Genomic DNA, 14,094 nt, shown 5'->3' on the forward strand with positions numbered 1-14,094 from the left:
TCATTGATTTTCTTATCATTTGTTATGTATTTTAACTTTATATCAAAATATTAATAATTATTTTTCATTTACCTATTTATTTTATTTATTTATAAATTTAAAATTTAAATTTTTTAAAAATAATACATAAAGCTTGCGCCACATGCAATGACGCATGCACATGATTTATAGTAAGCATGCCCCAATTGCATTGGCTTCACTACACGCATGCGTCAATGGTGACGACGCCTCTGCTCAATGACAAAATGCATGCGTCGGTCCAACTGGCGCATGCTTTAAACGTGTGCATGAAACATGATTATTTTGGTAAATAAATTGAAATTATGATTATTTAAGAAATTAAATTGAAATAGTTGGTTATTTACAAAAAAATCTTAAAATTGTAATTTAATTATATTATTATTATTATTATTATTATTATTATTATTTGTGTTATTTTTGTTGTTATCATTTGTTTGTGAAACAATTTTAGATAGAATTATGAATTTAAATATAAATTATGACCCATTTTCTATTCTATTCAAATTAAAATTTCAATATCTATATTTAAATGTTTTGAATTTAAATTTAAAAAGATTTGTCTTGTGAATATCAAGTTTATTTGACTAAATTTGATTCTAGTCATTTTCAAGCTTTAGTTAATTTTCAAGCATATCACAAATGAAACATTATCAAATATCAGATACTTATAAACTACTCCATCTAACATAGTAAATTTAAAGCATCTGGCTAGACTAAATCATAAATATTTAATAACATACAATCTTTACAATTAAGATGATAAAAAATATTAATATTTAAATTAATTAACAAAAGTATAAATCAATATTATGATATAAACTTTTCTTTTAAATAAATCAACAAAAATGTAAATTTATATTTACACTTTATATTTTTATAGAAAATATATTAATATTTAATTTAATTTAAAAAGACAATAATAATAATAATATATAATAACAAGATATGGAGACCAAAAAGGAATAATAGATCTCAGTCAAGGTACACAGTACATAAAATAGGCGTAATGTAGAGAATCTCTACATTCAATGGTTCATTTTCATTTTCATTTCATTTTCTTTCTCTCTCCTCTTTCTCTCTCTATCGTTAAAGCATCACCGTAGTTGAAATTCGGGTCATTTCTGGTAGCAAAATCAAAACCCCTTTTGGGTTCTTGTCATTTTTTTCGTTCAATTTCTTATCTTTGTATTCGCCATCAATAAAAAACGCAGCTTTCCCTAGAAGAATCGAATCCCTAAATTCGATTTTTTGTGTGCAATTCGTTTTTTTTTTTGCCTCCGTGTAATCTATCTCGCCGCCAGTTTTTCATTCATGGGTGAAATTGAAGAAATTGGAGCTGATGGGTATGTATCGAAACTCGAAAGTTCTCATTTTTATTTTGTCACAACTTCAATTTAGTTTATTTATTTTTATTTATTTATGTAACATGTTTTGTGATTCTCTGTTAGTGGCGTTTTCTGTTTTTTTGGTTGTTAATGTTTTATAATGATATTGTTTTTGGGATAGTTGTAGCTTAGGTCACTGAAATTCTGTTGGTTTTCATAATTCATGATTTAGTTGGATTTTGCTGAGGAATCTTCTGTGTGAAAATTTGGGAGATTCTAATGTTGTTTAAATTCTTAGTAGGTTAATGTTTAGTGTTTGCAAGTTCACTTTTTTAAGTTCAAAGTTTGTGTTTTTTTGTTTGTTATATAGATTTTATTAGCAAAATGATTTGGCGAATTTGTTGTTATTTAATTGAATGTGACATATTCTGATGTTGATGTGTTGAATTGCAGCTCGGATTTAGATGTTGATGATGTTAGGTATCACAATATACCGGAGAAAGATGTCAGTGATGAGGAGATTGAGGCGGAAGAATTGGAGAAGCGGATGTGGAAGGATCGCATCAAACTCAAAAGGATTAAAGAAAAGCAAAAGCTTGCAGCGCTGCAAGCTGCGGAGAAGCAAAAGCCGAGGCAGTCGTCGGATCAAGCTCGTAGGAAGAAAATGTCGAGGGCTCAAGATGGGATTCTCAAGTATATGCTGAAGCTTATGGAAGTCTGCAAAGCTCGTGGGTTTGTGTATGGAATCATTCCTGAGAAGGGGAAGCCGGTTAGTGGTTCCTCTGATAACATTAGAGCCTGGTGGAAGGAAAAGGTGAAGTTCGATAGAAACGGTCCTGCTGCTATAGTCAAGTATGAAGCGGAGTGTCTTGCTATGAGTGAGGCTGAAAATAACCGAAACGGGAACTCTCAGAGCATGCTGCAAGATCTACAAGATGCGACGCTTGGGTCACTGTTATCTTCTTTGATGCAACATTGTGATCCTCCTCAGAGGAAATTCCCGTTGGAAAAGGGTGTTCCTCCGCCGTGGTGGCCGACTGGGAATGAAGATTGGTGGTCGCATTTGAATTTACCTCATGGTCAGAGTCCTCCTTATAAAAAGCCACACGATTTGAAGAAGATGTGGAAAGTCGGAGTGCTAACCGCTGTTATAAAGCACATGTCACCTGATATCGCAAAAATACGAAGACACGTCCGTCAATCAAAATGCCTGCAAGACAAGATGACAGCAAAGGAGAGTTCGATTTGGCTAGGGGTATTAAGTCGGGAAGAAGCTCACATCAGACAGCCTAGTATTGATAATGGTATTTCTGGAATAACCGAAACGCTACCTGTTGGTCTTCCTATTGAGAATAAGCAACCTGCTGCTAGTAGTGCTAGCAACTATGATGTCGAGGGTATTGATGATAACGTCGGTTCTGTTTCTTCTAAAGAAGACAGGTGCGCTCATTGTATGGATACCGAGAAATCGGATAACTCGCGAAGGAATTCTGTCCAAGATACTGATCAAGTTAAGAAACAATCTAGGACAAAAAGACCCCGTTCGAGGTCAAGCGCAGCCGACAAATTACCAGCACAGTCTGACAATGAAATTTTGCAAATTGAACCTAGAAGCAAAGTGCCGAATATGAACGGGACAGAGGAAGCACGTGCTGTTGGACTCCATATGCATGGAAATGAACATGTCAATGGGACAGATTCTGTTTTGAGACTGACCGAGAAAGGACACGAGGTGCCAGCTCAACCACCGCCACCCGAGTTCATCAATCATTACTCTTATATGCATGCAAACAACATAGTTTCCTCGGAAAGTGTGTATATGAATAGACGGGCACCATTGCACTATGCTCCGTTGCAGAACCCTGACATGTCTCATGAAGCTACCTATAATCTCTACAATCCAGTTGCCGGATATGATCCTAATCACATTCAGGATGGGCAGCATCTGCAGCAGCCTGATCCCGCTCACATTGAACCAATTGGGCCACCAGAGAACGCTGCAATCTCTATACCTGCCGAAAATACCAAAGGCGATGAAATTCCCGGTGACATAAATTATTTCGGTAAAGACGCATTCCAAAACGAGCTCGATAGGCCTATTGATCCTTTCTTTGGATCTCCAATCAGCAACCTGTCATTTGATTTTGGAGGACTTAACAGTCCACCATTCCATATAGATGATTTCATAGGTGATGATGAAATGATTCAGTACTTCGGAGCATAGAACATTATCGAAAATAGTGACTCAGTAGAAGCTGTGAGTACTATTCTTCTCTTAAATTATATGCTTTTAAGTTACTATATCTCGACAAAACCTAACTTGACTTTTCTGTTGCATTTGTTTCATCTTTTTCTCAGAAATTCCAGCACTTGTTGAAGTTCGAAGGTTCGCACTTGTTGAAATGGATGAAGGTAAGATTCCCGGGAAGGCGCGGAAAGGTGCGATAATCTTAAAGTCGAGAAGTCTTGAATTCGCAGAAGTTGAAGCACCTATGTAAGAGTATGAATTTTGTTCAATTAATTTTATCCCATTATCATAAATCAATATGTTTTGGGTTTCATGTAAAAATGCATCAATTGTTGTTGGGATGGTTGAATATTTAGTTAAATTTCTTTTTGGATAGAGTTGTTGCAAATACTTCTAAGTTTAATAAATTATCAGAGTTTGTTGTCTTTCATGATGTTATCTTATTTTGCATCTGATGCCCCTGCACAATTATCAACTGGGTTATAGGTGTTTTAGATTTTGTTGGATCATTTTTTATGTAGCTTATAGAGTCCAAATGAAATTCGTTATTGTCACGTAATGAATAATCTTTTTTGGTAAAAAATACATAATTTCATCACTAATAGAGAATGATGATAGAAATGTGGGTTAGGTGTATATGTGGCTATTTTTGTTAAGATGTGAGCAATTATATTTGTTTTCTTTATAGATAATTTAACAATAGAGTTTTCAAAATAAAACTAGCAAAACTCTACCATTGGGGAAAGAGGTATAGTGATGTTGCATTCAATTTTTATTAATATGGTAAAAATGATAATGCATATTTTCAAAAGGATTTCATAAAAAAGTTTAATAGGAATAAAAGAGGTTTTATGCTTTTTTATGCGTAATGAATTGGGTAGGACCATGTAATTGTAAAATGAAATCTAAATTAGTTGAATGATAGTGTATTTTGGAAATAATATCTCTAAATAGAATAATAATGGATCGCAAGGTTTTACCGTCTTTACTTATTTCAAAGCTTATCACAATTGTTTTGTAATTTCTCTTTGTTTATAAAGTTGTCAAAATGGACTATTCACATTGCATCAACTCAACCAAGTTATGGGTTTTTTAGGTGTGCTAAAATGTTTTTTTTTCTTTTGTAACTCTTTTAGTTTTTTGGAAGTCGTTTTAAAATTCTAAAGTATCTTTCAAATTTTAAAATTTGAAAAATAATTTTTGAAAAACAAACAATATACTTCATATTTTAAATTAAAAATTCATATTCACCACTTTTCTCTCTTCATTCCAAATCAACCCATTATACCTCACCCCATAAACACTTTTTTTCAATTGATAATAAAATCATCCATAAAGTTCACACATCATTTTTGTCTAATACAAGTAATATGACTCTAAAGCCTTCTTCGTTCAATCTTTTTCCTTTCATTCACGTTACACCGTAATTGACTCACCAAATGTATGGAAACATATACGTCTCTCCCATGTTCAAGAAGTTTAATTGAATAAATTTAATCAAAAATTGGTCGTGTATGTTAGAAACTGAACATAGGTTGAAGATTAGAGAAGAAGAGAGAAAAAGAGTAGAGAGTAATGTAACTAACTCCTTTCATTTCAGAGAAAGATCATGCATCAAACAATTAGGGTTAAGCTTATATAGATGAAGCTCAACTGTGTTGACTCAACACAATTGTTTTACACATATACCCTTCCTCTATTACTATTACTCTAATATCTTCCCTCAAGTCCAAGGTCACCTCTGAAGAAGATATCTTCCCCTCAAGCCCAAGGTCACCTTTGAAGAAGAGAGGATTTGTCTTGCACTTTAAATTTGTCTCTGAGTTGTAGAAACTTAAGAAACCTAAGAGGAGAGAGTGGTTTGGTAAGGAGATCTGCATACTGATCAAAAGCAGGTATGTGCTTGACAATAAGCCTCTTACTCAACATTTTCTCCCTGAGAAAGAAGATATCCAATTCCATATGTTTGGTTTTGGCATGAAGAATGAGATTGTGGGACAAAACCATTGTGTTAAGGTTATCACAAAGCAGAACTGGGGTGGTAAAGAGCATCTTTAACTATGTCAAAAGAGACTAAATCCATAACAGTTCTAAGGCTAAGTTAGCTAAGCTCGTGTACTCGACTTTTGTAGTAGATCTTGCCACCAAAGTATGTTTCTTGGACCACCAAGAAACAAGGTTAGGACCCAGAAATATGCAGGAGCCAGAAGTGGATTTTTTGTCATTTGGATCAGCCCCTAAATCTACATCAGAAAAAGTTGTTATAGATAAAGGGCTTGAGTATTAACATCTTGCAAGTGAAGTCCATGATAGAGAGTCCTTTTGAGATATCTTAGGGTTCTCTTTACAACTACCCAATGACTTTCTAAAGGATTAGATAGGAACTGGCAGACTTTATTAACAACATAACTTATCTCAGGTCTAGTTATGGTGACATACTGTAGTGCATCAACTATGGACCTTAGTATGTAGCATCCTGAAGAAAATCAGTGCCATGTTTGGTGAGTTTGAGACTTGAGATCATAGGTGTAGGAACTCCTTTTGTATCACTAAGTTTAGCTTTGGCTAGAAGGTCTTTAATGTATTTTGTTTAGGATAAGAATAGAGATCCATCCTTTTGATGAGAAACCTCAATGCCCAAGAAATACTCAAGTTCACCTAGTTGTTTGAGAGCAAATTGAGAATTCAATTTTGTGATCAACTCCTTGGTGTGAGATGGAGAGTTTCCAGTAACAATGATATCATCAACATACACTAACATAATGATAGTGCATGTGGGTGTGACTAAAGTGAACAAAGAAGGATCACACCTATTTGAGGTAAACCAATAGTTCCTGAGAGCTAGATTTAACCTTTCAAACCAGGATCTAGGTGCCTGTTTGAGGCCATAAATGACCTTATTTAACTTGCAAACCAGGTGAGCTGAGTCACTACTCTCAAAACCAGGAGGTTGTTTCATGTATACTTCCTCTTGAAGTAAGTCGTTAAGGAAAGCATTGTTTAAATCTAATTGTGTTATATGCCACCTTTTTGAAACAGCTGTGGTAAGAATAATTTTGACTATGACAAGCTTAACTATAGGGGAAAAAGTTTCAGTGAAATCAAACCCCTCTTGTTGGTGAAACCCCTTTGCCACCAGCCTGACCTTGTATTTATTAGAGTTCCATCAGGGTTATGTTTGACTCTAAACACCCATTTACATCCTACAGCCTTCCTATCAAAGGGTAATGGAGCTAGGGTCTAAGTTTGATTATTCAACAAGACTTTATACTCATCATTTATAGCTGCCAACCACTTAGAATCATGTAAAGCCAACTTGTGTGAAAAGGGCTCCAGTTTAGAGACTAGAAGAGTGGGATTCAACCTAGGTTTGACTGTGTCTCTCTTTCTTCTAGTAGTCATGGTGTGAGTGTTTTGAGGATGTAATTTGAGGCGACTAGCTTCTGGAACCAGGATCAGAAGAAGAGGATGATAAACTAACAAAAGAATTGGGTTTGGGTTGTTATGAGGAGAACCATGTGAGGAGTGTGAGATATTGTTTGAAGGAGTGATTGATTTAGAAACCAACATGATGTGTAAGTCATTGGAAGCCTGATTGGGAGAGCCATAATTGTTACTTGGGAAGTGGACAGAAGTGGCACTATGAGAGGTGGAATTAGTGTCGCTGCTAGGTGATAAAGTGGAAGTGGGTAGTGAATGTGGAGGTAAGATGGGAAAGGGTGCAAAGAGAGTTTATGGAGGAGTTTTATAAGGTATAAAAGGTTGAGAGGTGAGTAGAGGATAAGGGAATTTAGTCTCCTTGAATGCAACATCCTTGATATGTAAATTCTTTCACTAGGATCCAGGCATTTATAAGCTTTGTGATTTGATGAGTACCCTAGAAAGATGTATTCCTGAGAGCGAAAGTTGAACTTATTTAATGAGTAGGGCCTAAGGTGAGGGTAGTAGACACAACCAAAGGCTTTGAGGTGCTTATAGTCAAGAACATTACCATAGAGCATGAAGTAAGGAGACTTTCATGTCCAATATAGAGGTTGGCATTATGTTGATTAAGTAGGTGGAAATAAGGCAAGCATGTCCCAAAATTTCAAAGGGAGAATTTCTTGTGCAAGTAAGGTAAGGCATGTTTCAACCACATGTCTATGTTTCCTTTCTAGACCCATTTTGTTGATGTGTGTGAGGACATTCCAGCCTGTGAGCAATGCCTTTTGTAATAAACAATGATGTAATAGGCTTGAACTCACCTCCACCATCAATTTGAACTGACTTGATTTTAGTGACAAACTGGACCTCAATAGCAGTGGCAAAGTGTGTGAAGGTGAACATAACATCAAATTTCAATTTTAGGGGAAAAATCCATGAGTATTTTGAGTAGGCATCAACACATGTCAACAAGTATTTATAACCATAAGTAGAATTCATAGGAGTTGGGCCCCATACATTCAGATGCAGTAAGTCAAATGCCCTAACATATGTAGTGGGTGAAAGTGTTCTAGGTAGCCTATGAATTTTACCAAGACAACAAGATGTACAATAGTTCTTATGTACACTTTTTCTGGAAATATGTTGATGAACTTATGAAGTAAAGTGCATAATTTAAATGCAGGAAAATAAATAACGCAATGATATATACTAGTTCCCCTTTCCAAACAAGGGTGCATCTAGTCCCATCATACCCCCTGAGAGACTATTGTTAGATATTTGTACAAACCTCGCACCAAGACTTATCCTACAATCTTCTAACAACAACAAAGAAGCACAACATCTCCTTGATTTTCAAACACCAATAACTACGATGGACTTTGAATCAACCTAATTCAAAGTACATTAGAAAACACATCACTTTCTATTTACAATACTTAGAAAGCACACCACTTTCTATTTATAATACTTAGAAAGCACACCACTTTTTATTTACAAATAATTGTCACCATACACTTGGTGATCAAAAAGTTACAATAAAATGATGCTTTTGAAAAAAAACATAATTTTTGGACAACTTCCAAGAATAAATAATTCTTCTTCCCTTTCAATATACAATTCAACAATATATATATAAACCTTAAGTTCTCATACCATATTATGAAACTTTTTCAATGATTTTAAGTTATGCACAAAGTTTTAACATTTTTAAAAATGAATGAAGACTTAGAAATTTAATTTGAATTGTATTAAAATTTATATGAAATAGGTTATTTAAAATTATGATATATTTTTACCTTAAATACATCATAAGAAACCTCTATGAATTGATGCAAAAGTTTGAGACATTTTCATGAAGGTTTACAATAGTTTAGACAATGGTTCGTGAAAAGACACAATTATGCATTATGTATAGGACTTCTTAAATTGGTTAAACGGATATCTGATTTAGAAAAATGCTGAACAATTTTAAAATTTCAACTAGTTTTTAAAATTTCAAACAGCAGTTGGTTTTGTTAAATCGATTAACCAGACATGACTTAAAAAGTGCAACAGGCCTGATTAAAAAGTGCAGACAACTTTTTTAAAAATCAACTTTTAATGTTTTTGCTTCAAAGGTTTTTATGCATGATAATTTGAGAATTTTAGAGATGAAGATGCGTATTATTTTCTGAGCATCTAAAGTTTATGCATAATGAATTACAATTGAGTACATTAACATCAATATGAATTTTCTTTACTTCCAAAATATCCATAAGTTTGTGGATTCTTGATTCTTGATTCCAAACTTTTTCTTCTTTGATATTTTTTCATTGATAAGCTTTTTGTCTTCATCAAAACCAAACTATAAAGGATGATGAAAATATTTTTCATGATCTCCCCTTTTTTATGATGACAAAACACATGATGTGAAGTTTTTGCTTGACACTTGATTTATCCTCATATCTTGTATATCTCCCCATATCTTGCATACCCTCCCTCCCCCCTTCATTTCTTTTGCAATATTTTCCTATGATGTTTTTGGTATCCTGAAAAATAAATAAAAAAACATCCAACTTTATTCTCTCCTTTTTGACATTATCAAAAAGAAAAAGAGTAAAATTCAAAGGAGTATAATAATATAAGAGAAATGATACATTTAAAATAAAAATGTTGGAAATCCACCACAACCTATGGATAATTTTAATCAATATTGGTGAACAAGATTGTTATCACCCACACAATAACAATGAAAATAGAAGAACAATGGAGAAAAAAAGTAAAGAACGATGAAAGAGAAGAAGAATAAAATTCTGCAGAGTTTCTCTCTGCCAACAAACTGTGGAAAACTTCTTATTCACTTTCCAACTGCAAAATACTGTCAATACAATGTTATGAATATTTTATTCACTTTATTACAATAATAAAGGTTACTCCCTATTTATAGATTTAGGTTAACTTGAACCCCAAGGCAATACCCAAAACTATAAAAGCCCAAAATAGTTAACACTACTAAAATTAGGCCTAAGTCGAAATCCTGTGTGAAGCAACATGCTTCGATACTTCGACACACTAACACAACTTAAGACATTAGGTGATTAAACACTTTCTTGCTTCTGTCGAGCAACATGCTTCGACACAAGGAATTATAATTCAACACACCACCTAATTCATTATGTCTAAGCTATCTACATTCATCATAGCTCTTAGTCTTCTGAATACTTTGACATGCACTTACTTCGTCATGATGTCTGCAATATGATTCCCAGTTTTGTAGTGTTCCACATTTATCTTCCCATCTACTACCTACTCTCGAAGATAATGGAACCTCATCTCGATGTGTTTGCTTCGATCATATGCTATCAGATTCTTCTCCAAATTGATAGCTGACATGCTGTCTATCCTCATGGTGACTGCTCCATGACTCTTCACTGTTATCTCTTCGACCAGATTCACCATCCATGTTGCTTGACATACACAAAGAGAAGCAACTTATATTCTGCATCGCACGACGATAATACCACTACTAGCTCCTTTCTCGAACTCCAAGCAACCGGTGCACCACCTAGCATAAACACATAGCTAGCTGTGGATTTTCAATCCTCAGCATCACTACACCAACTTGAGTCGGTGTATCCCACTAATTTGCATTCTTTTCCTTCATCAGCTGCAGGAAACAAAATGCCATAGTCGAGAGTTCCTTTCAAATACCTTAGTATCCTCTTCGCCGCTGCTAGATGTGATACCTTTGGCTTCTGCATGAATCTACTCACCACACCTACATTGTATGCTAAGTCAGGCCTTGTGTGACAAAGGTATCGAAGTGACCCAATAAGCCTTCTATATTGGGTTAGGTCGACATCATTTTCATCTGAATCTTTTGACAGTTGTAATCTGGACTCAGCTGGAGTCGAAGTTAGGTTTTCGCATGCATACCTTATTTGATGCATCATCAAACCTCTACCACTCTTGTAGAATTCGATGCCAAGGAAATATGAAATGTCACCCAGATCTGACATTTCGAATTCCTTGTTGAAATCACCTTTGAAGTCTTCGATCTCCTTCTTGCAGCTACCTGTTATCAATAAGTAATCGACATAGAGATATAATATAAGAAATTCACTCTTTCTTCTTCTTACATATACTCCATGTTCAGTTGTGCAATTAAATTCCTTCTCCCTTAGAACGCCATCTATCTTCTTGTTCCAAGCTCTTGGAGCTTGTTTAAGTCAGTATAGGGCTTTATGCAGCCTGTACACCTTTCTTTCTTCGCCTTGTTTCACAAACCCAACTGGTTGTGAAACATAAACTTCTTCTTCTAAGGGGACATTCAGGAATGCATATTTCACATCCATCTGACACATCTGTCAGTTGTTCATGTTTGCTAGACCAACAATCAACCTGATTGTTTCGATCCTAGCAACAGGTGCAAAAACTTTGTCGAAGTCGATTCCTTCTTTCTGAAGAAATCCTTTCGCCACAAGTCTCGCCTTGTTTCGATTAACTTCTCCTTTGGGATCCAACTTCACTTTGTATACCCACTTCACATCGATTTCCTTCTTGTCTTGGGGCAATTTGACAAGTGACCAAGTGTTGTTGACTTCGATTGACTTCAGCTCTTCGTTCATTGCTTTCACCCAACTTTAAATCTTTCAATGCCTCAACTGCATTGACTGGTTCGACATCTGCGTAGAAAGCATAATATACCAACTCACCTTCTTCATTAACCACATCATCTGATGTAATCACATATTCTTGCAACCTTGCGGGCATGTGTCTTGTTCTTTGAGGTATGCTTGGGTCTGCTTCACCTCTGACTTCTTATTGAACTTCTCTTTCTACTTCACTAGTTGATTCATCATAAAATATTCTCATTGAATCCTTATTAACATTCTCAGTCCAATCCCATTCCTTAAGCTCATTTATGATCACGTCCCTGCTGATCACCACTTGCTTATTCACTAGGTCGAATAACTTGTATCTTCCAGTCGAATTATATCCTATCAGAATCATCTGACTCGACTTGTCATCAAGTTTTCTTCTCAACTGATCTGGCACGTGTCTATGTGTTATAGATCCAAACACCTTTATATGACTCAAGTTAGGCTTGACACCAGACCAACATTCTTCTGGCGTGATTCCTTCTAGCTTCTTCGTCGATCATCTATTCAGGATATATGTCGCAGTCGACACAACTTTTCCCCATAATTATTTGGGTAGATGCTTGCCTTTCAACATACTTCTAACCATATTCATGATGGTTCTATTCTTCCTTTTTGCGACTCCATTCTGTTGTGGAGTGTAGGGTGACACCACCTCATGCACAATCCCTTATTTCACACATAATGCGTCGAAGTCTTTCGACACATATTCTCCACCACCATCATCCCTCATAATCTTGATCTTTCGACCGCTCTGTCTTTCGACCATATATTTAAACTTGGAAAATACCTCAATCACTTCACTTTTCTTCTTGATCAGGTAAGACCACATTTTTCGAATGAAATCATCTATGAATGTAACAAAGTATTTGTTACCTCCAATCTAATTCACCTGGATATGACCATATACATCAGAGTATATGACTTCAAGAATTTCCTTCGACCTACTTCCTCCATCCTTATTGAAGTTGTTCTTGTGCTGCTTCGCCTGCACGCACTTCGTTTGGAATGTCGATTCCTGGTAATTCTGAAACCATCTTTCTTCTCTTCAAATCTTTGATGTCTTTGAAATTGAGATGGTCAATTCTATAATGCCATATCCATTCATTTCTGTTGGCTGCTGTTGCAAGGCATTTATGCTCCATCACATTGAGCTCAATCTTGAAGGTTCTATTCTGAGACATTTGGGCCTTCAAGATCAACCTTCCATTTGAGTAGAGAACTCTCATCATCTTGTCTTTGATCGACACCTTGTAGTTTTTTTCGACTAACTGCCTTGTGCTAAGCAAATTGCTCTTCATGCCTGGTATGTACAACATATTTGAAATTACTGACCTCTTGCCATCTTTCCTCATAATCAGAACATCACCAACACCTTCAACTGCTAGTGTGTTGTCGTTTGCAAATTTCACCATATTCTTCATTGAGGGCTTTATGTTGACAAACCAAACTTTCCTTCCAGACATGTGTGATGAGCATCCTAAGTCCAAGTACCACTGATACTTGAGTCTCTCTTCATCTCTTGTTGTAACCATCAGTAACGTCTCTTCTTCTTCATGTTTCGCCAGCTTTGCATAAGTTTCTTGATTCTTCTGCTTTTTTGGACAATCACTAGAATAGTGACCATACTTCTGACAATTGTAACACAAAATGTGACTCTTGTCTGGCTTTTGACCACCACCTCTTCCTCTACTTGCAACACCACCTATTTGGTTGCCTTGGTTCCAAGGTTTTCTCTGATTCGACCAGTTTCCTTCTTGCTGATTTAGACCAGTTGAGTTGTTGTAGCCTCCTCTACCTTTGTTCCTATTCCAGCTTCCTTTGCCTTTCCTTTCTTTTGTTGATTGCGCCTGCAAAGCCATATCACTCTTCAACTTTCGTGCAGCTCTTTCAGCCATTCTTTGTTCATGAGATTCAAGTATCCCTTGAAGCTCTTTCTTTGTCAGTTTTTACAAATCTTTCGACGCTTCTATGGCTACTACCACGTGGTCAAACTTTGGAGCCAACGACCTCAAGATCTTTCCAAGAACAGATCTTGATGTCAACAATTCTCCACATACCTTGATTTGATTCACCAGTTTCGTAACCTTGGTGGAGAAATCAGTTATCCTTTCATTGTCTTCCATCTGAAGCAATTCATACGTCCTTTTGCGAGTTTGGAACCTCACCTCTTTCACCTTCTTTGCGCCTCCAAACGACTTTTCCAGAATTTCCCATGCTTCTTTCGTTGACTCTGCATCACTAATATTTTCAAAGTTATCTGGATCAACATATTGATGGATTATAAAGAGAGATTTATAATCTTTCTTCTTCAATTCTTTATGTGCAGCCTTTTCTTGATATGTCACGTTTTCTGTAAGCGTTATTACTCCTTCCTTCACAAGATCCCAAAGATCTTGATAACAGAACACAAACTTTATCTGCTTGCACAAATTCT

At 35.6% G+C, this 14,094-nt stretch overlaps 1 protein-coding gene across 1 annotated transcript; it reads left to right on the forward strand.

Moving 5' to 3' along the window:
- The first annotated feature begins 1,026 nt into the window (after window positions 1-1,026).
- On the forward strand, window positions 1,027-4,024 carry LOC127087251 (ETHYLENE INSENSITIVE 3-like 3 protein). The gene is made up of 3 exons (XM_051028113.1): window positions 1,027-1,364; window positions 1,800-3,603; window positions 3,705-4,024. The coding sequence occupies exons 1-2, from the start codon at window positions 1,333-1,335 to the stop codon at window positions 3,568-3,570; spliced, it is 1,803 nt and encodes a 600-aa protein (XP_050884070.1). The 5' UTR covers window positions 1,027-1,332; the 3' UTR covers window positions 3,571-3,603; window positions 3,705-4,024.
- Window positions 4,025-14,094: the final 10,070 nt, after the last annotated feature.

Source organism: Lathyrus oleraceus, chromosome 5 (genome assembly GCF_024323335.1).
Source record: "Lathyrus oleraceus cultivar Zhongwan6 chromosome 5, CAAS_Psat_ZW6_1.0, whole genome shotgun sequence".
Lineage (NCBI taxonomy): Eukaryota > Viridiplantae > Streptophyta > Magnoliopsida > Fabales > Fabaceae > Lathyrus > Lathyrus oleraceus.